Consider the following 25,992-nt stretch of genomic DNA (forward strand, 5'->3'; position numbering starts at 1 on the left):
TATACAGGGTGACTGACAAGGTTAGAGCCAGCATCAAGCTGAGGTTTCCAAGATGCTAGCCGTTGGGGTGATAGTCCTCCAATAGTCCTTTGGTCAGCCTAGTGGTCTTGGTCCCAAAGGCTGCTGCCCCAAGTGCCACTCCTGAACATGGGCTGTATGTGGGCTACAGTGGACTCACCATCACTAAGACCGATGCACACCTCAGTATGTTTGACTTAACGTCTGAGTACTGGCAGATTGCCTTGACCAATGGGACCAAAGAGAGGTCAGCATTTTCAGCATCAGGGGGGCACTACCAGTTCAGGGTCCTGCATTTTGGGTTACAAAATGCCCTTGCCACCGTTCAGAGGTTGGTCAACCAAGTCTTAGCTGGGCTGCAGGATTTCAGCACCACCTACCTGGATGACATTTCAGTGTTCAGCTCAGGCTGGGAGGATCACCTGCATCACCTCTGCAAAGTGTTGGAAGCCCTGCAGAAGTCAGACCTCACTATTAAGGCCAGTAAGTGTCAAATAGGACAGGGGTCAATGGTTTACCTGGGACACCAGATGGGGAGTGGCCAGGTGGCTCCCCTACAACCCAACATTGATGGCATTCTGACTTGGAAACCCACCCAAGACTTAGACAGAGGTGAGAGCCTTCTTACGTTTCACCTGTTACTACAGGAGATTTTTCAAGGGGTATGGCACCATTGTTGCCCCCTTGACAGAGCTAACTTCCAGGAAGCAGCCCAAGAAAGTGATCTGAACTGAGGCTTGTCAGACCGCCTGTGATGCCCTGAAGGCAACCATGTGCATGACACCTATGCTGAAGGCACCCAACTTCTCCAAGGAATTTGATGTGCAGACTGACACTTCAGAGCATGGTGTGGGGCAGTCCTATCACAGCTAATCAAAGAGGGCCTAGACCAGCCTATAGCCTTCATTAGTAGGATGTCACTCCCCAGGTAACAGAAGGGGAGCACCATTGAGAGAGAAGATTTTGTTGTGGTCTGGGGACTGAAGAAGCTAAGACTCTACTTGTTTGGGACTCACTTCCAGGTTCAGACAGACCACAGCCCCCTCAGATGGTTAATGTAGATGAGAGGTGAGAACCCAGAACTGTTGGGGTGGTCCATCTCCCTACAGAGAATGGACTTTACGGTGGAATTCCTACCTGGTACAGAACAACCCAATGCTGAGGTTGGGTAATTCTCCTCACTTTCAGCTCGGGGGACGCGTGTTAGATCTGGCATCCTTGGTGTGGTTTCCCTTGTCTTTCTTCCCTCTGCTTCCTGTATTTTTGACTGTGTGCTGGATTTTGTTTTTTCTGGTTTTGGTACTCTAGACATTTTACCATTGCTGACCAGCGCTAAAGTGCAAGTGTTCCCTGTGTAAATTGTGATTATGATTGGTTATCCTTGATTGGCATATTTGATTTACTAGTAAGTCCCTAGTAAAGTGCACTACAGGTGCCCAGGGTATGTAAATCAAATGCTGCTAGTGGGCCTGCGTCTCTGATTGTGCCACCGATGAGTTGCCCTATAAACTGGTCTCAAACCTGCCACTGCAGTGTCTTTGTGTGCAGTTTTAAACTGCCAGTCCACCTGGCAAGGGCACCCACTTGCCAGGCCTAAATCTACCCTTTTACTACATAGAAATAACCCCTAAGGTAGGCCAAAGGCCACCCCATGGACAGGGTGCAGGTATGGCATGTACTATTGTGTTTTAAATGTCTCTCACATAGGTTAATATGGGGATTGGCTTTAAATATCTTTTAAGCGCAGTTTCTCATTGGAAGCAGAAAGAGATTTGGAGTTTGGGGTCTCTGAACTCACAATTTAAAAATACATCTTTTGGTAAAGTTGGTTTTTAGATTGTCTGTTTGAAAATGCCACTTTTAGAAGTCTGGCATTTTATGTACTTACCTCAAATCTTGAATCTTGTGATTCTATAATAAATTAAGAAAATATATTTTTCTATATAAAAACTATTGGCCTGGAGTTAAGTCTTTGAGTGTGTGTGCCTCATTTATTGTCTGTGTGTGTACAACAAATGCGTAACACTACCCTCTGATAAGCCTACTGCTCGACCACACTACCACAAAATAGAGCATTATAATATCTAATTTTGCCACTATCAACCTCTAAGGGGAACTCTTAGACTCTGTGCACACTATCTGTTACTTTCAGATAGTATATACAGAGCCAACTTCCTACAATATGGCTACGTAAAATAAAATAAAAAGAACTGTGGAAGATGCACAGATTGAGGGCAAGTGGAACCTTTCCTTGTACGACAGGCAGTAATGGAACCAGCTGGTGGGTGCCAGAGCCGATTGTGGCAGCTGCATTCCACGAAACACTCAGCATTGAAAGCGGGGGTATTTAGGCACACGTGTGTTTGGTCCAGCCATGTGCACACTTCTTGTGTGGCAGCCATTATGCTGCAGTTTTATGTCAGCAGATGGAGGAAAACAAAGACCGTCTGTACTGAGGAGGCCAATCATAATATATTTCTAGTGCACAATGTAGATAAAAGTTAAGTGCACGGCCCCATGCTGAAACATGAAGCGTGGCGTCCGTGAAGTGGCCGCCGTGCTTATAAAGTAAAAGCTGTGCAACCTCCAAAATTGTATAATTAAACAAAGTTTGTGTAATTGAAGCATGTATACAAATGATGCCTTCTTTTTGTTTAAAAACGTCATTTTTAAAAGGGCTGGTAAACACACACTCACATTAGAACTATGCTGTAGGCTGCCACAAGCAAGAAACAAAGAACACTAATCTGGAAAATATGTAGCGATGGGGCGAGTGGGAGAGCACCATGAAGCCGCGCGAAATAAAGCAGAGGATTTTGAAAGTGGCAATATGGAATGCTGCTAACGAACTAGCCGGCAACATTTGCCAGCAGATTGGCATCAATGAGCAGGGTAGGGGAGGGGAAGAAAACAGCAAAGACTGGTTGGAGAGGGGGGAAGAAACAGATACGAGTGAGAACTAGTCAGAACACGAACACTCCTCTGAAATGCACTTTCATAATAAAAAAAAAAAGCCCCTAAGGCAGACACTAAAATAGTAAAAGTGGACGGTGACAAGTACTGGGGCACTGCTCTGTAGGCGTGAACAAACAACAAAAGGGAGAAACAAAAAACGAACATTAACCACTTAGAAGAGAGATGGCGCAGTCACCATCTAAGCTGGACTTAAAAAGAAGAAAAAAAACAAGGATACAAGCTTTCTACATCTGTGCACAGAGATTCTGGAAAAATATTCCTGTATTCATCAGGAATGCCCCACCTGTATTTTTAAGAACATCACTTATCAAGACAAAGTAACAGTTCATGCCTGCTCTCGGAACCCAGCGACCCCTCCAATCAGTCATTGACAGTATCTTCACCTTTCATCCTCTAAAAAACTCTGATAACTATTTGATAGGTTTGTGTTAAAAATATATTACAAATATACAAACACCCGATTTCCCTCCTGCATTCAAATTATGTAACGTTATTGCGGTTGAACATGTTATATGTGCTTTAAATTGAATGAGCTTAAATCGGGTATTGTGTGACACCTTATTCCTTTTTTTAATATGTAAACATGCTGTCTTCATTCAGCCTGAATTTTTTCCTCAGCGCAGTCAACATCCCATTTCATGATAGGTTCTAATGTGTTTATTGAAAGTCCAATCTCAGATATCTGTATATGCTGAATGTGAGTCTCAATAGAAAGTTTGAAGTCCAGGATTCCTGGGGCATTTTTTAAAAATCTAGCCCATGTATCTCTCATGGTTTTGACGCGCCTCTGGTGCTGCATTAATTTCTTCCTCAAATTTGGGAAGTAATGGCATCCTCCTCAAAGGACATACGTTTCCTATTACTACACACAATCCTTCATTCTCCTCCAATCACCATAAATCTATTTCGTACCATATATTTTATCAGCCTTTTGTAGGGTCGAGCCTATGAGTGCATGCGCTTGCGCATGCATCTCGTATGGGAGACACTCTTGTGTTCAAGTAAAGGGCGTGGAGCCCGCCTGTCGCTCACTATTTGGTGGCTTCCCGTCAGTCACCTTTACAGCCTCCTGAATTAGCCAGGTCTGATGTAACGTAATTTCCGGTCACTTCTGTGGAGCACCGACTAAGTACAGATTAATTGAAGTTGATTCTGTGCCCGTTCACTTCTTTCGGCGTGATTGAGATACTGTTTCTCGCCTACTCCGGCTGCCTGATCTTCCCTTATTTTTGTTTGTTTTTCTTGGAGTTCATAAATTGGCACTTCTAAAAAGGGCATATGAAGGTGTGCCTAAAATGTATGCATTGCCCGTGTTTCTTTTATCACCCTGAACTACATTTTCAGCTTTCAGGCTTTTTTTAAAGAGGGCTGTAATTCTTATGGTAAATAGTGTGATTTTTTTTAAGGTGCCTCACTTTATTTTTTCAGCACAGCGCCCACTTCACGGCCACCGCGCTTCATGCTTCGGCTGTGCACCTAACTTATCTACACGGCGCAAGCTTTCAGCTCTGCCTGGTTTAAATAGCATTTTAGCTACAGAAAATGGATTCCCGGTAGCTGCTGTCGGGCCTAACTGCCTCCTGTTAAGGTTGTTCCATGCATTAGATGTGCTGTCTTGAATGTTGCAACAGCAGGGTGTGCAAAGCTGTTTATATTACCTAGTTGTTTGTTTACATGAATTAGGGTTCAATCAACCAGCCTTTCGTAGGATCTTTAAGAGAAGGAGGTGCCAGGAACTCCCCTTCTGGTTGTTTGCCTGTACTCCTCAGGGTTCGCAGCCAGAGGAGCTGACATGGGCCTGGCAATGGGAGGGCGTCATCAGACAATGAGGAGGTTGAGAGGGCAGCAGGGGGTACAGCCGCTCACTGCACCATTTGACATTTATTACATCTGATGGAATTGTGCGAATTTAAAAAAGATTTGCTGAAGCAAACATTTTAAATCCCCCACATTGGTCTATGCTCGGCCCCGCACACAAATGCAAATCGTTCCTACGGAAGATGTTCATTATTACAAAACCTATTTTGAGTCTACCTTTTTAAACTGGCTTTCTGTAATACCTTCACGTTAAAAAATTCAAATAAATTTGTATATATATTATGCTGAATATCTACACACCAAAAACAATTATTTATTACTATGAACAAGGGCTTTCATCATCACTTTGACGGCTTTGTCAATTTCGCAGCCTCAACAAAAAAATATATACATTTTGCAGTGTTGGTCAGGTAGTAGCACCATCTGTGGGAAATGTGTTGGTTCATACATGCCCTGGTTCGTTCTCTGCTTGTTTCTCTCACCATCTCTTTTTTCTCTAATTTTAATTTTTCTCCTTTATTTCACACTTCTTTCATTATTTTTTCCTCTTGATCTTTCGTTTACTAGTTTCCTTCCCTGTTTTCTTTTGTCTTTCGTTTGCTTTATTTCTTCTCTTAGTTGTGTTTTCATGGTATTTTCAGCATTACACTTCTAATGCCAAAAATATATTTCTGATCAAGGTTTATGTGATAATTGTATATGTTTTAAGTTAGAGGAAGAAGGTAAATGGAAGTGCTTTAGTTAAATGCTGGGCCACTGGAATTATATGGCAGGAAAAGACAAAATTATGATGCAGGGTTGACCAATGTATGTGGCAAGAAAATGCCAGTTATGAATTTACAATGCCCATAGCTCTAACTCAAGAAAATGCGAGACCTATTGCATTGCAAATGCGTGTTTTAGTTTGGGATGGGCTTGAAGGGTAATTGGAGTACCATTCTAAATTTCCTATCAACCCACCCGTACATCTCCAGCTAGAAAAGTGAAATGCTGTGTGTGCTTCTCTTGCCTAGTCACAAACATTCTGTATGCACCCCCCAAAAATGGGCAATAATCTGTGTTCTACAGTCCTGCTCACAATAGATAACTGCAAGGCTCATCCTTTCCCTTTACTTTAGCCTATTTTGTTATGCAGCGTTTACTCAATGAAGCGTAGTGTGCTATATATGCATTACCTCTTCTATCATACCTTGTCCTAGTCCTTAAAGAATGAGGTAATTCCACCTTCCCTAAGCCACCTCATGACCTAACTAAAACATAAAAACCTTACCCTCTGGCTCCACCCTTCTCCCATGAGCCAAAAGGGGGAGAGACCCATAATGCGCCCTGTTCTTCCATCTGCCCCAAACACTACCACATGGGACATGCCTGGCCAAATCCTTCTCTATATTGCACATGATAACAGGGAAAAATAATTATAATTTTTGAATGTGTGTTTTCTTGGCCTCTCCGGGGTCGTTTCTACGCGTCTTCTAGGACCTCTGACCTGTTTCGGGGTGGATCCAAGGTTACACATTGGAGCCATTATTTAAATAATTCTGGACACTTTACAATTTCATTTCCCGGGTACATGTGGAAAAAATGAAGCCAAAATGTATTTATAAAATTTACCTTAGCCTAGTGAAGAAGTCCTCTTTAAAGCACAGATTAATGGGAATGACTCTAGATTTAGCCTCTCTCTTCTATAGAGATCAGGTCTGTGGACGAGGCTCTGTTAGGCCTCCTCAGGCTCCATTTTTTTTTTTTTGTAAACTAAAATGTACAGTTTTATGACAGGCTTTAATGTGGAAAGGGTCTGCTAGAATGGCAGCAGCGCTTTTCCCTGCCCATTTTTTTCAGAGATGAGTATAGTCAGCATGATACTTACCTCTCACAAGTAGGGTTTTATGTGTACATGTTCCAAATCCGGACCCTTCTCTCTGGGGCCAGTTTGTGGAGTGCTTCATTCTACAGCTAGTGCTTTAGTGGTAGTTAGCGAACAGTCTTCCATTGCCAGTGTCTATAGCACTAGTTCATGTGTAAACAATTCCATGTGTAAACAATTCCAACTGCATCCTCTTCTCCACCTGCCTGTATTTCTTGAGGTCTGGGATCTTCCTTTGAGTAAATGGAACGACCTGGAAAAAATGAGATCTACTTTGATTCCTGTACCCTTTGGCTAAGGGTAAGATGGTCTTTCTTCTATTCAAATACCTTTTGTGACAGCCAATTCAGCTAGGCATTCTTCAGTGATAGCTTATGATTCCGGAGTGGCCTCTTCAGTAGATAAATGTGTGAAGGGAGCCCAAATGAAACCATACTTGAAAAGGCTTGAAAAGGACATCTTGAGCTGAAATTGTTTTGCTGTTTATTTTGTCCAGTCCTTGGTCAAGGATTTTCAGATTGTTGTATAGCTATTTTAGCCATACTTTAGACACGTTATTTTAGCAAACTAGGCCTGCCGTCTTGCACTTTAGCCCAATAACATTTTATTCAGCATTGCTTTATTTTTCTAGCATTAGCCGCATTTGCGGTGTGGTTTTATTTTCTCTATCTAGTTGTTCTTTCGTCTGGTAAAGAATCATGTTCTTAACATTGCATTAATTCCACTTTGTGATTTCCTCAAGGCTGCAGTCAAATAGGTTTGCCAGCAAAAGTGGTACGCTGTGTCTCCGACATTCACAGAAACATACATATCTTTACTTGGGGACCTTTTCTTAGAACATCAGCTGTTTTATTATAAAGCCACTTCTCTGTCCCATACACGTAGAGGGCGATTCCAGCCAGATGACCATGACTGCATGCTGATTGCTGAATGTCTTTGCTACAGCCATTTGCTTAGACTGCTGAATCCCTGGCCGATATAGGGACGGTGTCTTTCTAGACAACAGGCTTTCTCGCTCAGGTATGGGGGATGATGTCTTCCCAGGGGGGAAACCTGAAGGGTGGATCACGCTATAATCTAACATAGCTTAGGTAGGAAACAAATATATAATTCCTAGTGATTGTATGGTGGGACTGTTTTTGTGTTTCACTCTCCTTGTAACCATTTTGCTTCTAGTGTGTGTTATCACCCTAGTTATAGCAATACATGCCATTTTATCTAAGATGCAGTTACTTCAATAAATCTTATTGAATTATACTCTGCTTCTGTTCGTCTTTGCCTGTGTGAGACTAATGTAACTGAGAGAAAAGGATAAGATCTAATCGACCAGGGTTCCCCTGAGGAGTCTTCTCTGTTATGTGCCTGGTTGCCACAATCACCCCCGCTCTCGGGTGGAGATTAGGCACTGCTAGTTGGCTGGAAAACTCAGATTGGGTCGACAGGTGTCACAGAGTGTAGGACTGGACCCAGTTCCCCACAATTCAGGTGATTCTGGTGCCCAAATCCAGTAGTCTCATAAGGATAATGAGAACCTACGTGACAAGATTATAGCTGCTACTACAGTTCAGTTTGGAGAAGACTGATTTATTTGCAGGGATGGAACGCAGAGCAATGTTCTTTTTAGAGGTTACTTGTGACATTCTCAAAACCTCCACCTTCGCCACTTGTGAACAATGTTGCAGCTCAGCGACAGATTCACTTTTCAGATGAGAAGGCAGTGCGTGTCCAAAAAGCAGGTCTTCTTCTGATGCCATTCCTGGTGAATCAACTGTTCAGAGATCTATTTCAGGGTTATCTTCATTGCGCTTTCAAAAACATGAAACATGCTCAAGCCTTCAAAAACAACCCAAGCCTTTGCAGCCTTCGTATTGCCTTTCTCACAGGTACTGTCTCAGATGTCTCCATGCCCCAGCTGGGCAGCGTAGTTTCTAGCCTTTTTACATTCTAAAATGAGGGGCAGAGGGGGAATTGAGTGTGGAGAAGGTCAATGATCTGCTTCATATTCTGCTAAAGCCAAAAAGCAGCCATTATTATGCTGTTTAACTACTCTTTACCTCAAAATTTGGGAGCCGTTCCACCTGATCGTCAACCTCAAAGAGCTGCATTGTTTCATAATCATAATACATACAGATAGTACATTTCAAAATGGAAACTAGTTTTCTAGATTAGCAGTTGGGCAGAAAATCATCTTTTAGCAGTATTAGAATCAAACTTTGGGGAGAAGAGAACATACATCTTGAGCAATCCTTAACAGAATTTCGTTCTGGCTCATCCCAATGTTTGCAAAAGTGTGCTGGAGATTTGGGATTCCGTCATTAGACTTCTTTGACAGCACCAGTAATGTTTTTCTTCCTCACTTCCTTTCCTGATTTCCAAAGGTAGGAGCATAAGAGGTGGATGCTTTTGCCTCTCTGTGACCTCCTGTTCTGCTTTGTGCAACCCCTCTCTTTGCGGATCTTCCATAATAAGTTGCTTTTGCAACTAGTAAAAAAAATACCAAGGTGGTATTTTCCTTCAACCTCGATCAAGAAATTCATAATCTTTCTTCTTTTCTGCCCCTCCCTCAGCTGTAGATGAGGTTTGGTGCCTCCTGGCTGTTTCCCAAACCACAAAAGCATACCTTTCATGTCCCACTACCCCAGCTCTGCAAGAGTCTATTTATTAATATTGATTCTTTTAGGAAAATGTGTAAAGCATTTTCATCACTGAGCTGTTATATAAAGATGTTGGTCACTCTTTTCTCTTCTTCACAAGGATCCTCTTTACCGGGTTCATTGCAGGGGCAGTCCGTCCAGTTGGTGGCTACTTCGAGGGCTGAGATTGCAGCAGATTCCATCGAGAATATCAGATGGGCCACAAATTGGGTGAGACTCTATGCCTTTATTTTCTTTGCTATTTGGATTTGGGATGTCTGTGGTCCTTTAAACAGATGTGCTGCATTACACTAGAGCTGGTGTCTTTTTAAGAGTCAAACGTTACATTACTTTGGCATATCCTCATTCTTCAAGGAGAAGAGTTAGGATTGAGGAGGTCATTTTTCTATTATTTAAAGGCAATCTTCATTATTCAGATTATCATTCCTTGTGCCATTACTTGTGTTGCCACACAATTTACTGAGGTCCTGAGCCTCCTTCAAGTGCTTTGGAAAGATGGTAAGCATGATGGGTCTCCTTCAATTGTGGGTCCTGGAGAAGCATGGATACTGAGAGGAGGACAGTGTAAAGTAGAGGCAGTGATTCTTTGTTTTCACTAAGTAACATGGTGCCTAGATAGAGGTGGGATTACCTTTTTCTGGTAGTACTGTGACAAGGAACGATAATCGGAGTAATGTAGGTTACCAGAAAGAAATAACATTACATGTCAAAATATGCCAACTCATTTGTGACAACTGTTAGCTTACAAACGTCATTCACAATTTTTAAATGTACCTCATTTCGTCACACCACTGTGAAGTTTAAAAAAAAAAAACATTTGTACTGAATAGTTAACCTGAAACCTGGATGTGTCGGTCAGGGTAAAGAAGAAAAAAAAAAATCTTTGTGTCCTTTTTTATGAATGATCAATATGTTTAGAGGATAACGATTACAGTACAAGAAACATATGAAAGAAAATCCAAAACATAATTTCATAACATACAAAAGTAAAGGAAAACCGTATTTGGCAATGTTTTTTAAAACATAAGCAGACATTAAAGAGCTCTTCTAACAAGAAGAGTTATTTAGCACTGTATTTTGGCAGAACAAATAAAGCCTTTTACACCTGACTTGATCACATCTATTTATATTTCATCCCTGAACAAAGGCAGTTGAAAATGAAATAATACCTCCACATATCATTTGCCACAGACGGCACTTTCGAGCATTAGCCTCACAATATACCCCAAATTTTACTTACACTTTGGTAGAACAGACTGAATATGCCTGTATGTGCTAGGCATTTTGAAAATGGTTATGGGGCACCATGGTATAGAATTTAGAATGAGTTGTGTAAAATGTGCGTATGCGAAATTCTTAATCAGCAAGCAAAGCAGCATCCCAACACAGTTGAACAATAAGTATTGGCACAGTGATCATAGGTTAAGACTAAAGAAAAGATGGAAGGGTAACAAACTACAATTTTGCTCTTTAAGGTTTTTAGAATGTGAGTTACTGAATGTCACGTAAAAAGAGAACAAGTTTGAGGAAATACATAGAAAGGGCTTGAGAAAAGCAATATACGTGTACGTGATACGGAACTGATCCCGCTTCTAAACTACGTACAGCTTTGGAATCCCTTATGAAGTCCCAGTTCACATTTTTTCAAGCTTCATTTCAAATTTCCAGTAGTAAAAATATTGCTAGCTTGCACTCATCTATTCCCAGATATACACAAATCGTTCCGGATAATGATTACTTGCATTAGAAAATGAATCACTATTATATATTCGTTTAAAATCTATGAAACAAAATAACTTGCAAAGTTCTTTTGGTTCGCTTTTAGTATCCTAGTTTCAGTCATTCTATTGACTCAGTCCCTTAAACTTTTTTTTATTGCGAAAACATGTCATTATTGCAACATAGAGGTTTACTGGGGTACTCTAATGTGGTCTAGATTATAATTATGTGCAGATGTTCTATCCATGTGCACAACACACATCCTCCATCAGCAGCTGAGAATACATGACACATTTGCTTTGGTTAGTGTTGCAAACGTGGACCATGTTTCTCGACACATTCACTGACAAGGTCCAGTACTCTCAATCAAGAACGAGCATGACAAATTTATAGAATCAACACCGATTGCTCATGTCCCTTACTGACGTCTGCTTTCTCTTCTGCTGTTTTATAAAGCATGTTCACCTCTTTCAAATAAACTACATTTATCATTTTGGAGTTCAGAGAGCACAAAATCTATACATAGTTCATACGGGCAGAGAAAAATCAGATGATTGGTCTTCAAAATATACATACTTTAAAATGTAAAGCTTTCCTTGAAGCAAAACAGACCTGGCATAGTCAGGCACCAAGATATCATTCCTTGGCTGGCAGTGCCCTGTTACGAAGAACATAAGTCTTCTGTGCAGTGCGGTTGCGAAGTGAAGGAAAAACAAGCCAGTTTTTTATTGGTTACCTTTATCTTCTGTCTAGCATTCAGGTGACAAATATATCTTTAAATGTAGGTGGCAAGTAGTACTAATCCGTGTGAAAACCCAAGGCAGAACCTAAGTGTCAAACATGAAGGGCACCGTGTAAATGTGAGATTGTTAATAATGGAAGTGCTTGAGAGCATGTGACCAGGAGACTTGGTATTACACCAGTAGGCTGCTGAAACCGATGAGAAGAATGCAGTTATGTGCAAGAATATTGTAAACAAACAGCTACTTTGTGGGGATTCAAGTGATTATTGTTAATGTACTTCGCAGACTTTCAAATATCCTGGTTTCAGCATACTAAACACTCAGCAATTTCATAAGGGCGCCGTCATGATTTTAAGCTAAACGGCTCATAGCCAATTTTTGCTAAATTGCACTAGCAATTCCCCAGTTTATTTAATACATACATTATTTCATTAGAAAATATGTTAGTCTGTCCTCGAAAGTCACCGCATATTGAACAGACAAGTGTCTTAAAAATGTTTGAGGACAGGATTGCTGTGCCTCTTGCTCTGTGTTTAGCTCCCTCTGGCACACCGCATGGTGAAACACTGCTGATGCCACATACTTATATGAGCACATAGTCCTTCAATGGATTAAATGCATCATCCAGCTTTTATCACAAATATCTTGGCGCCAGAGGTTGTCGATTTTGCATCTCCTTTTCTCATCCCAGTTTTAATCACAGTGCCATTAAATTAGGTGGTATCTCGTGCCTTTCAATCAAAGATCTATAGGTGTATTTAAACACCAAATACTGGTGAGGAAAGAAAATGGCAATTACCTTGTAAGCATCTGCTTGTGGCATGTAGTGCTGTAGAGTCACATACTCTGCATACTTCTGCCATCTAGTATTTGGCTTGGATGAGTGCAACTTGTTTTTCTTCGATTAAGTCTTTAGAGTTATGAGGTATAGTGACTCTTCTTATGACTGGTAATGCACATGGGCATCAGCTTCATTGTTAGGTATTTTCCTGAATGGCAGGTGAGGACCGAAACAGAGCACAGCAGTGAAAAAGGTGGCCATGCCAGTAAATACAGAAATGAAAAGAAAAGCATCTGCACCAACCTAAGCCTTCTGGGGAGCAGGGTGGGCGAATGTGAATCTACAGCACTACATGCCACAAACAAATGCTCAAATTGTAACATTTTATGTTCGTGGCATGCGTAGCTGTAGATACACATGCTCTTAATAGACTGTAAACAGTTCTCCCCTAAGGTGGTTAGCCAGAGGATGTTGCAGAAGATTGAAAAAGTGTATGTGGTACAGCCTGGCCTTGCTCTTATTGGTGTGCTAGAACATCCACACAGTAGTAGTTGATGAAGGTGTGTGGGATGGACCAAGTAACTGATTACAGATGTCAGCTACTGAGGCTGCCTTCTTGCATGTAGAATGTGGCATAGGTGGAGCAGGGAGATGTCTTTTGACCTTGGCATAGCAGGTTTGAATGCACTTGACTAGCCACCAAGCTACCCCTGCATTTGAATTGGCACTGTCTTTGTGTAGTTTAGTGGAGATGACAAATTATTGTTGTGTCTTACAAAATTATTTTGTTCTATCAATGTAGTACATAAGGACCATTTTAAACGTTTAGTGTGTGGATGACTCTCTGCTACTGAGTCCAGATGTGGGAAGAGCACAGGGAGCTCAATTGTCTAGTTGAGGTGGAAACGAGAGACAACCTTGAAATGAAACTTTGGGTTAGTTCGGAGGACTACTTTTTCATTGTGAACCTGGAAAAGGGTTTTTTCCAAAGTGACAGCTTGGAGCTCACTTACGCGCCTGTGGGACATGATTGCAACTAGAAACATAACTTTTCAAGATGGAAATTGGAGATGGCATGAGTGAAGGGGCTCAAAATGGAGGCTTATGAGTCTAGACAGGCCTACATTGATATTCCAGACCGGGGCCACGGATACCCTAGGGAAGATAAACCTTTTAAGTCCTTCCATAAAGGCTTTATTGAAGTGGACTCTGAATAATGAAGTGTTTTCCCTGTTCTGTATGTAAGCTGCCGTGGCAGCCAAATGTAAATGAATGCGCAGGTAAGCGAGACCGGAGCATTTGAAATGAATCAGGTTGCAAACAATGCTTTGCACTGTTGGATTGAGTGGATCAATGTGTTTGGGTAGGCAGTAACGAACAACCCTCTTCTACTCTTCCCCATAGCAGGCTTGTGTAGTGGGATGGTGAGCCTTTGAGGATGGACATACATTCCGAAGGTAAACAGGTAGCCAAACTCTAGGATCTCAGGAGCCAAATCACAAGGTTCAGCTGCAGGAGGTTTGGGTGCCTGACTGTGCCCTGATGTTGAGTGAGAAAGTCACATGGGTGTGTGGCCAGAGCACTGCTGCTTGCTTCTGTTCTTTATCAGCCAGTTGTCGAGATAAGGGAAGATGTACGCTGCTCCTTCGAAGATGAGCAGCTACCACAGCAAGGCATTTTGTAAAGATTCTGGGGGTCATAGTCACCCTGAAGGGCAGGACTTTGAACTGGAAATGCTGTCCACTTGCCATGAACCTGAGGTAGTGACAGTGAGCAGGGTCAAGGGCTGTCATTTAGGTGCTGTGCTATAGAAGAGAAATTACATCCTGGAGCAGGACCGTGTGGAAGTGCTTCATCAGGATGTACTTGCTGAGGTGCCTGAGGAACTTATCATTTTTGGGGATAAGAAAATATAGGGAATATATCCCTTTGTCGCACTGGTGGGAGCACAGGCTTTATAGCCCCTTTGAGTAGGAGCACTTGTAGTGGGTGGTGGTGTTCTGTGGAGAGGAAGTGTTTGCAGGAGGGGTGTTTGATGGCCAAGCAGTGACTTCCAGGCAGTAACCCTACTCTACAATGGAAAGGACCCATTGATGTGAGGTGATGGTTTGCCAGCATCTGAGGTATCACTGCAGTGGTCCCCCGACAGGTGTTGTGTGGTTGGGTGGAGGGAGGGTGGCAGCAAAACAGAGAGACTGTTTGATGGGAGCAGTTCCCTTTGCTGCTGCCCCTCTGCCCCTGCCTTTGTAGTTATTACCTCTATAAGCACCCCTGGTGTAACCCCGCGAGGGTTGCCGGTGTTGCCTGTGATAGGAGATGGAAGCCTCTGGAGTAATGGCTTTGGCACTGTCACAAAACTGGTTCCTATGAAAAGCCCCACATGGCGATGAGGACAGAAGAGTCCCCTCTGCCTTAGCCATGTCCTTCTTGATTTTCCCTAGTATCTGAACAGCCTTTGGCCTTAACAGGTGTTCCTGTCAAACGGCAGGTTGATTACATGCTGCAGGACCTCTCACTTAAAGCCAGAGACACAGAGCCATGCATGATGGTGAACGAGGAGCTTCAATGAATTCCTCTGTCAGAGTTGTCAGTTGCATCCAAAGCACACTTAATGGTTGTATCAGAGATAGTCTGTCCCTCTGCAACTAACTTGTGCCCGCTGTGTGTACTGATCCTGGAGGTCCTGGATCAGGTTCTCCAACTCATCCGAATGGGACCCATCATACCTGGACAGTAAGCCGACCAATTTTACGATGGGCCAATGGGTTGGAGTTTGTGGGGACACTTTTGCCTGCTGTGTTGATGTGCCTACTCTTCTTCTCTGGCGCATTGCTGGTACCTTTCGCATTAGTTTGCTTACATGCTGTGTGCACAACCAACAAGTCTAGTGGTAGTTGACTCTGTATATAAGCTGTATCTGAAGGGGAGACCTTAAACTTTTTATCCACCCTCAGTGTACCCACTCATCTTCATAGGATCTTTGAAGGTGTCATGAGCGGTTTTTAACATGCCTTTAAGCATGGGGAGATATTGTATGGAACGCTGGATGTTAGAAAGTGTTTTCCAGTGAAGACGTCATCCTCTTCAGGGATTGTGTATCAAGGTCTACTTTTGGAATGTGGCCAACCTGTAAATAACGTGATAAGGGGTGGTGTCATTATCATGATGTTATAATTGTCCCAGGGATCATCCCTGGGCTCAGGGTCTTACTGAATGTCATATAGATCCAGAGGAGCTGAAGGACTACTCCTGACCCCCATGGGATAAATGTGGAGAACCATATAGCAGAGGTGGCCTATGTGGTAGAGGAGGATGATGATCGTGGGACAAGAAGGAAAAGGACTGGTGCACCTGTCCTGGTGTTTCCTCAGCTTTGGAGGTGATGAGGGATCCAGTGTGCGCTGCTCCTCAAAAGGAAGCTTCCTTTTATGAGGAATAATCCTCTGCACCTTTGATGGTGGTTTGCAGAAATTTTGCCCGTTTGCAGGTGATTAAAAAGTTGCTTCTGGCGGAAGGGCTGCAGAATAGGTTGGCCATGCCCCTCGAAATGTACAAAGAGATGAGCTTCTGTTGGTCGACTTTCGGCTTTGAGGAAGGTTTTGATGCTAGTGTTCTGGCTCCGACATTGATGGGCCTGTTGGTGTTGAGGGAGCCATCAGTGCCGAGGAAGGGTGTGGCTGTTTTGGTACCAGCAGTGGAGTCAGACTCAGCTCTGAAGCCTTATGTTGGTTTCATCCATAACTGGGAGGCAGTGGCGGACTGGAGGAGCGGTGTTTCACTTGTTGGTGAGGCCGATGTGAACCAGGTTGTGGAACTGTACTCACGCTCAACGTCTTCTGATGTTCGCCCGGCCGGGGCTGCTAGTCTTCAGTCTCGGAGCCCAAGTTAGAACTTGGCTATAAGCTGAAGGGAAGAATCTGGTCAGCGGAAGGGTTCGCCTCTACTTGCTCTTTGACGTCCTCGCCGAAGATGTCCAGGGCATCATCATCTTGTTGATGTGCCATCGTGCTTCAAGCAAGTTGACAATGAAGCTGGTTCCGGAGGGTCTTTTTGGATCAGAAAGTGAGGCAGTGGGTCAAGAGGTGCTGTCCTTTTTCAGTGACAAGCAAAGGTTGCAAACCGGGTGATGAACCGTCTACAGGTACTTTGAGTGACACTGGACAACACTGAAATGGGGTCCTCTCCATCATGGTCTGTGCTTTCCCGAGGAAGAAGGCTGATGAGGAGGCCCCAGAAGGGGCGTCGAGGAGTTCCCAGATGCAGAATCAGTGGAACCATGACACAGGTGAACCAACTGCAGGAATATGATTGTCTCATGCCAATGGAAGTGGAAGAAGTAAAAGGCTCTGACAACGTGCACGACATGGTGTCGACCAGAGCTTTAGCAATGCACATCACAACCAGATGGTGGAAGAAAACAATCTAACAATGGAGCTGATGCCCATGCACACTACAAGTTGTAGGAGGAGTCATTATGCCTCCTGACTCAAAAGACTGTTGAGGAAAAACAAGTTGCACACGCCCGAGCCAAACACTAGATGTCAGGACTGAATGGCAGTGAATGGGCACTAGAGGGCAGGAGTGCATGAATGAATCATTTGTAGAGTGCACAGCTGCTTAACAGACATCCCTAACTATGCAGAGCATGTGCACCTACAACTACACATGCCACGATCTTTGTATTTTATTTGTGAAAATAATATTTGCATGTCCTGTTGAATTGACCTTCTCAAAACTAAGCGAAGTTTGGAAAGTATATCATTGTTTCTTTCAGATATATTGTAGACCATGCACTAAAACAAACTATTCATGTATGTTGTGTATTAAGGTGGCTAGTTCCACAACAAACAATCGGTGGTTATGTTGTGTTATGAGTGTAAAACTATAAAGACCTAATCACAAATGCACAGAAGCCAAGGCAGCACAAATGTATGTGTTATGGTGGCCTAATGCAGTTTGAGCTATATTTCTGTTTGGAGAGCAGCTGAAAAGCAAGAAACAGAAAACACGTCAATATGTAGACTAATTTAAAGTAATTCTAAGGGGGGGGGGGGGGGCTAAAGACCAAAGGACAAAGACGTGTTGGTAAACAACTGATGAGACCCTGACTGTAACTGAAACTGCAGTGCATGATTTTACAGGAATTGAGACAGCACAAACGGCAATTTAATAAATGTTCTGTAACACAAGCATGAAAACATTTCTTTTGTAAACAGTGCTATTGACTGCTTCCATACACTTGAAAGCTTACTATTTACCGCTTCCATACACTTGAAGGTTTTCTATTTGATGTAATCTTTAATTACGTAGGAGAACCTGATCTCAACATGACATGTAAACTGGATTTGTTTTCGAAGCAATTAAATATCTGCTAGCGGAGACCACATAGATGTAATATTTGATTTGGATGCGCCTTGGTCACCCTTCTGTTGATTGGTGCACGGTTGAAGAATGCATTGAAAATGAAGAGATTACTAGTAAATGAGCTGTTGCAATGCTACTGAGAAGTTATTGGAACTTCCAAAAAGTTTCCGTGCAGACCAAGTCCGTGTTCCGATTGTCGAAGAACTGCGGAGTCTGTATTTAGTTCTAACTCAGCAACTGGAGTTAGGCCAATATTTGCTTTAGTGTTCTCCTCACAATTAGAAGAGGTCTCTGCCTTGATTTGAATGAGTTTTGTTTCTTGAGAACCGTTTAACACAACGTTGTTTAACTGGTGGTAGTTTGGATTGGGTTGCCTCATTTCTGCTGTGGAATCATTGTTGAGCACCGTTTTTCCAACTGTGTTTGTTGTACCGGAAAGAAAATGCTGAATGTACTGAGCACTCAGCATCTCCTCCTTAAGGTTCCCCGTGCTGGGCTCTGCAGTTCTAATTACAGTGGCAATGACCGTCCCGGGGTGTTGTGCTATTACAGATTGTCCACCTCCATTAAGGGCCAGCAATTGTGCTAGGCTGTTTATTGAAAACTGTGACTCGGCATTGATATATGTTGTAAAGTTATTATCCGTTGATGTTAGACTACTCAAAAACAACTGATGGCGTGGTGTTTCTTGTCCTCCCTTTGGCGTTGCTTGAAGAAATACTCCTTCTTGTAATTCGTTGGAGGAGGGCATGGTTTGCATCACTGCTTTGATAGGCGACGGGTTGGAGGCATTATTGGTCATCCTGAAAGTTGCAGGAGAGGTATGTTGTATGGGAATGAAATCCTGTGAACCTGGTGATACCATTTCTAGAGAACTGTATAAATGAAAACAAAGAGTGCTTTAGAAAAACATATTATAAATAACACTGGTGTCTCAAAGTTAATATTGACACATATCTCATGATAGGTTTTCAGTTATAATACACAGTCATGATCCAAGCAGTAGCAAATTTGGTACATTCACCCAATCAGTAGTAAAACAAATTGTATGTTTTTACTTACTGACATGTAATTTGGTTCTATTTTATGACTAATTTGCAGCATCCAATTATCTCCTTTGTCTTTATGCAAAGATTATGATGGCAAACAAAAGCAAATTGAAAACAACCATAATATTAAAGTACATTAAAAAAAAAAAACTTTCACACGTGTAGATGTGTATAACTAACCTGTTAACGTATTCAGCTTTCTTAATAGGATTTACTATGTAGTACAGTCAGTGAAATTTCATTCGTACATGATGAACATGGTTCTAAGTCTTACATGGCCTTACCGGTCTTTCAGATTTATTTGCCCTTCTAGAAATCGCCCAATTCTTTGAAAGGATAGTATCTCCTCTAGAGATAAAAGTCTTCTAAATGGCACATGTCCTGGAGAGCGCTCTATCTTTTCTGCCTGCTGAGCTGATCATTCCTGCTAGCATACTTCCATTGTACTTTTGTAAGACATCTGACCTATGCTGATGAGAGGCACCACTCCTAGTGCGACTAGCTACATCCCTCTGGATCCAGACTGTGAGAGACTGACATTGGTGGTATAATCTGTATTAGGAGGTCAAGCCTTAATACTAAAACCCAAATAAAGTGATGCCCTGTGGTCTGCATCCAGGTAAATGTGTGCATTCGCCTATTACTAGGCTCCTTTACCTCCACAGTGTCTGAGCCACATATGAAGATTATCTGCACATGTGTCTGCGTAGCTGAACGGGTGAATGGTGGAGTTTGTCATGTAAGTATGCCAATATACATCTGGGACATCGAGTCTGCACTTAGTTATCTCATCTCCCTAGCCATTAGGCAAAGTTTTTTTAAAGGAGCCCCTTTCATCTAGTCGCAGGGATAATTACTTCCCTACTGTTTGTTTGGAAATGTCCAGAGCCATTCTTCAATGTATGGCAGCCTAAACTGGTGTATGGAGAGCCGGGAGAGCGAGAGACAGAGTGAGAGGCGAGAGAGAGAGAGCGTACGTACACACACCTAGGACTTCTCCTGAACCTGAAGTGGGGCAATAAGTGAACCATCATGGCGACAGCAGGACTACTGTCCCCCTCTCCCCCAATGCGTTTTGTAGTGCAGTGGTGACTGCAGACCGATTGTTTTGTAGTGATTACACTAGCGAGACCTATGGGTGCCCCAGTTATCATAAAATGTTTACTTTAACTAGTGAGTTCTAAGATACAGTCCCCAGCCCTACAATCTTCAAAAGGCCATGTAGGGTGAACTGGCACCCAAGCTAGCCAGTCTCATGCCCATACTATAGCCCACTGACTAATGGACTTCGACTCCAGTGATCATGCTCATCTTCACTAGGCACTAGTGACTGGAAACCAACAGACCCGCTGGACACAATACACAAGACGACAAGGAGAAGTTGCTACTTGCCTGTTCTTTGGGTGATAGGCTCTTGGAATACCTAAGTTTTGCATCAGGTGCATTCTTGAGCACATTCCAATCTCTGTAACTGAAACCCAATCACTGTATTAGGAAACGAAAAGGGCTATTACTTTTGGATTTGAAGTTACTTTTGAAAAAGGATTTGAAGTATTCAGAAACCAAATACTTTGGAAGAAACCTCATTGCTGCCAGGCCTTCCCCCAACAAGTAAGACTGGTCATAGAGCACAATGTTAAACTCAAATCTAGTGCCTATTGTGAAAGAGTTCCAAAAACTGTTTAGGCTTACTTCTCGGGGCCAGAGAGTGCTGGGCACTTCATTTTTGAACACGTAATGCCATTTAGTGTGTTTACGAAGGTGGCCTGTGTGTAGTGAGCACCTATAGTCTTATCAACTTATACCAGGTCCAGGTATCCCCTATTAGTCATGTGCAGACAGTGTCTAGGAAGCCAAGGCTCTCTAGAGGTAGCTGGGGATGAGTAGCCAAGACTTATCTAGGAGACCTGCAAAGCTTATGCAATACCACTACAGTTACACAGCACTTACACACACATGAAAGAGCCACACAGTGTTACAAAAATAAAGGTACTTTAATATGATAACACAAATACTTACTAGGCAATATTCTAATAGGAGGTAAGTAAACACACTATTATGTACACATTAGAAGTCAGTGATTAGCATAGAAAGCAATAGCAAATGGGAAAACCCCAGGGGGAGACCACGCCATATACTAAGTAAGTGGAATGTGAAAGGCAATTTCCCCACCCAAGGAAGTGAAATCAGTAGAGGGGAGATGGAGGAACTAGGAAACCCAAAAGGTAAGTAGCAGGGCACCCCCCAGCGACCAGGAGAGAAGAGGTAAGTACCTGGTTTTCCCCAAAACCAACAGGAAGACTTTATGAAAGGACTGAGCAAGGCCCAGACAAGACAGGAAGGAACCAAAGGTGGATCTTGACAGAAGAGGACCTGCAAAGGAAGGGGACCAAGTCCAGTTTACGTCGGAGTGTCCAGTGGTGGCAGCAGCCACTACCCACCCTTCTGCGGCTGCAGGACCAGGTCAACAGTGGACGAAGAAAGTCAGCAGTGCAGCACAGGAGCAGAATAGGAGTTCCAGAAGTGATTCAGGTGACGTCCCATGCCGGCGGTCGTGATACAGTCAGTCAGTCAGTGGTGCTGGAAAACCACCAACAATCCTTGGCAAATGTAAGAGTCAGTGAAGAAGGTTTTGTAAATCTTAAGTGGGCCAGCAAGGTCCAGAGGACTAGACCCAAGAAGGGGAGCCTGAGGTGACCCTCAGCAGGAGGGAGAGTCACAAGAAGAAGAGGCAGCCCCCACATGCAGCAGGCACGGAAGTCGTGGTGGTGCCCACTCAGCACACCTGGAGAGGAGTCTCACATTGCTGGAACAGCAGGCAGAAGACTGTGCTGTGCAGGGAAGAGTGCTGGAGGCTCGGCCTACATAAAGCCTTAAGACCCCTTGGAGTAGGACAAACAAGCCTTGGTAGCTTGAGTTGTGGTGCACAGGGGTACAGTCCTGCAAGGAGAGGCAAGGGATTACTGTCTCCCAAGTTGGAAAGTTGGTAGAGAGGACCAAAGTGACCACTCCAGGCCACCAGCTGTGATGCAGGATCTATGCAGATGCAGAGGAGAGGAGATCCATGCAGCCAGTCATCATTGCAGTTGGCGCCTGCGGATGCAGGGGAGTGACTTCTTCACTCCAAGGGAGATTTCCTTCTTGCTTCTTGTGCAGCATGAAGACTCGTCAGCCTCCGAGGATGCACAGCCAGGGAAATGTTGCAGTTGCTGGAAGGAGCCGAAGAAACAATGTTGCAGAGTGGAGTTGTCGCTGGAGTTGCAGATTGTCGGTTTCTGAAGGGTCTAGTTACAGTCCCGGTGGCCAGAAGATGAAGTAAATGATGCAGAGGAGTCCTGCTGGAATCTTGCATGCTGAATCTGAGTACTCAGCTAAGAGAGAGATCCTAAATAGCCCAGAAAGAGGGATTGGTCACCTAGCAGGGTGACCACCGATCACGAGGGGACTGTGACGTCACCCACCTGACCTGGTCACTCAGATGCTCCCAGGAGCCTCTGCCCACCATGGATTCAAGTTGGCAGAATCAAGTGGCCACCTAGAGGAGCTCTGGGCACTACCCCTCGGGTGGTGATGGACAGGGGAGTGGTTACTCCCCTTTCCACTGTCCAGGTTCATGCTAGAACAGTGTCTGTGGGTCCCTGGACTAGTGCCAACGGGTTTATGCAAGGAGGGTACCAAATGTGCCCTTCAAAGCATACCAGTCCCTTGGGGAGGCTACCCTTCCCAAGCCATATAACACCTACTTCCAAAGGGAAAGGATGTTGCCTCCCTCTCCCTGAGGAAATCCTTTGTTCTGCCTTCCTCTGCTTGAGCTGGTCAAGTAGCAGGAGGGCAGAAACCTGTCTGAGGGGTAGCAGCAGTGAAACCTGCCCAGAAACCTTGTAGGAGCGATGCTGGGGGTCCTATAAGGAGCCCTCAGGGTGCATGGAATCATACAACCAATACTGGCAACAGTATTGGGGTATGATTCCAACATGTTTGATACCAAACATGCCCAGGTTCAGAGTTACCATTATGTAGCTGGAGACAGGTAGTGGCCTGTGTCCAGTACATGTATAAAATGGCTTCCCCGCATTTACTTACTGAGTCCAGGGTAATCGAGCTAGAGTTCATAGAGGCATCTCTGCTGATGCTAGGATGCCCTCATACACAGGTACTTGCACCCTGCCCTCTGGGCTTGGAGCGCCTACCATAGGGGTGACTTAAAGTTAATTAGTGCAGTGACTTCTAAAGAAAGGGTGTATGCACCTTTCCACACAGGCTGCAATGGCAGGCATGCAGATACATTTTGCATGGGCTCACATGGGTGGCACAATAAGTGCTGCAGCCCATGGGAACCCCTGGTGCCCCAATGCCCTGGGTACCTAAGTACCATATACTAGAGACTTATATGGGGGCACCAGTATGCCAATTGTGGGGTGACTAAAGACCCAAGCAACAAAAAATTAGAGGGAGAGAGCAAAGTCACTGGGGTCCTGGTTAGCAGTATCCCAGCGAACACAGTCAAAATACACCGATAGCAGGCAAAAAGTGTGGGAAACCATGCCAAACAGTAGGTACTTTCCTACAGTGTGTAAAATATTTTATTTACTTTTAATAAAGTATTTTCATTTAAAAAGCTAAAAACTTCCTGACCACTCTGTTTATCACTATCCTCCTATGAAAAACGTTTCAGATTGGGTCTAACTATGTACCACCTTGTAAGGTAGCTCATATAGCAGCTGTGTAGCATTTGGTATATGAAGTTCAGACATGCATGCTTCACCAGAGAGATGATCAAAACTATTTGGTTACATTTTTTTGCCTAGTATATGTAAGAAAGTTTGTGCCAACTGAAGAACCTGAACAGAGGGTGAGTAGAGCCCATAGAGGTATAGTGCATACTCTGGGACACTGGTGGGACAAATGCTGCCAGATAATGCAGGGAGATTCATTGCCTTCTGCATTAGACTCTGCACCTGAGAGCATGGTGTTCTTTGGGGCCCTGGCTGCTACATGGATCACACCCGATTCGAGGGTGACTGTAGGACTGTGGTGGAGGAATACAAGAAATTCTTTATCTAATGTCTCCGTAACACATATCTGGGCCATCGTCCCAGAACATACACTGGTCAGAGAGGTTAGAGGTGACGAAGATCAGGGCATATATTGGTGGACTTGAGGAAACAATTTGAAAGTACAATGAATGGAAGCCAACCCACTTTGGGGAACTGCCCATGATGCTTCACCCCTCCAGATGGCAACCACCTGAAGGACAAAGGAGACAGAAGTCTGCCCTCCCTTGAGACTCACAGATTACCCTGCCCTAATGATTGGTATGTTCGAAATGCTTCAGAAGTAGGCAAAAATACAGCTACCTTGCACTTCAAATTTGAAGCATTGCAAGAAGTGAGTGAGCCTGAGAGAGCTGAACCTAAAAGCTAAACAACTCTCAGGGTCCAGCAGCAATGGTGGCAGTGACAAATCAGTGTCCATTAGAGACAGAGGGTTCCCCATCCCAAATTACCTGGTGCCTAGCTTTGTGGTGGGGAATGATAGACAAGCAGTTGGAAGCCTATGACATAGCTCTGGACATCCATAGGGTCCCTGAGGAGGACTGGGGGCAGTTTCTAGGGCCATAAATCCACTGAGAGGATGATTTTGTCATTGGACGTGTGGAATGGTGGCAGGATGAAATACCCACTAATGAAGGAAACCCTCATCATGAAGTATGGTCTCATCCCTGAGAAACACAAGTTGAAACTTAGGGACAGCCCGAAGCTGTCAAACAAGACCTGGGAAGAGTTTGAGGATTGCTCGAAAAACAGGCACTAGATAGTTGGGTGAAGTGCAGTAATGTGAGTATGTATAATTAGTTGTATATTTTTATTTTCCCCAGAGAGCACATGTACAATCGTTCTGCAGAGCTGCACCAACACCACACCAATTCCAAGCTCTCTGTTACCAGGGAGCTCACAAAGGAAGCTCTCTGGCTACGCACCAGGGTCCAAAAGAAAGTGACTCCAACAAGGGTGGTTCCAGTCCCCTCAGGAGAGTGAGGGAAAGATCCAAGGTGACACAGACACGTTCCAAAATCAGGTGGGTAGGAAGGGTTCAGTTGCCACTTCTGAGAAACAGAAGGGAGGTTCTGGTAGGTGGTGGCCAGGGCATCCCATTTCCATCCCCGGTGTTTTGATTAAGAAACCACCCAATGGTGGAAACAACACATGGATGGCCAGGGTGGCCTTAGTGGGAGGTAGTTCTCAGGAGCAAAAGGTAGGGCATGCTCTAATATACCTTAGTTGGGAGGTTGACTCTTCGGGTATGTTTGTTCAAATAAACCTTTTGTCAAGCCTAAACATACTTTCTTAATATTTATGTCACCCCTAAGGTAGGCTCTAAAGGCTCATAGGGTGTGCAGGGTGCATGGTATTTAAAAAGCAGGTTTAGGTTTTACAGGTCTCAACACTGAAAGACTCCTAAAGTCTTTTTTTCACTGATATAAGGCTATATCTCCCAAAAACCAACATTGAGTTACCCTATTACACTTAATAAGTGGTAAATGACCGCTAGTGGAGTGAACCTGATCCTCAAGAGGTGTCCCACAGGTCCTTGACTGGAATCAGAATGTAAAACTCCTGAAGAAAAGGTGAAGATACAGATGTTTTGGGTTTCTCGTGACTGCCAAGTTACCTCTATGTGCTGAGAATCGACTGCCCGAGACAGTCACCTACGTAAAGCTCCAGGGGGACCTGCTGTTCAGGCCATAGCTGCTATTTGTGATGACTGCCAATGCAAGACCTGCACTTCGCACTGACAGTGACAGCCTACGAACACAGCCTAAGTACACTCCAGTGACAATCAGCTCTTCGGGCTTCACCAACAACCGTCTGTAGCGCCTGATCATCTCTTCACGTTGATGACACCCTCGAGGTCACCGCCAGTGTGAACTGAACTCTTTCCGTGGACAAAGTAACTCTTCAGCAGGGCTAACTTGGTCCCTGTTAGAAATGGGGTTTCTGGTTGT

The 25,992-nt window shown here is 43.8% G+C and overlaps 1 protein-coding gene across 4 annotated transcripts in view; it reads right to left on the reverse strand.

Annotated features, from left to right (window-relative positions):
* Window positions 1-10,210: 10,210 nt before the first annotated feature.
* The window catches only part of LOC138265847 (ETS-related transcription factor Elf-4-like), a 258,940-nt gene continuing 243,158 nt past the window's right edge, over window positions 10,211-25,992 (reverse strand). For all 4 annotated transcript variants that reach the window (XM_069213944.1, XM_069213951.1, XM_069213969.1 and 1 more), the window contains one exon: window positions 10,211-18,812. In XM_069213944.1, coding sequence (XP_069070045.1) covers window positions 18,071-18,812 — 742 coding nt within the window. In that variant the 3' untranslated portion in view covers window positions 10,211-18,070. The remainder of the gene's footprint in view (window positions 18,813-25,992) is intronic.

This window comes from Pleurodeles waltl, chromosome 2_1 (assembly GCF_031143425.1).
Source record: "Pleurodeles waltl isolate 20211129_DDA chromosome 2_1, aPleWal1.hap1.20221129, whole genome shotgun sequence".
NCBI lineage: Eukaryota > Metazoa > Chordata > Amphibia > Caudata > Salamandridae > Pleurodeles > Pleurodeles waltl.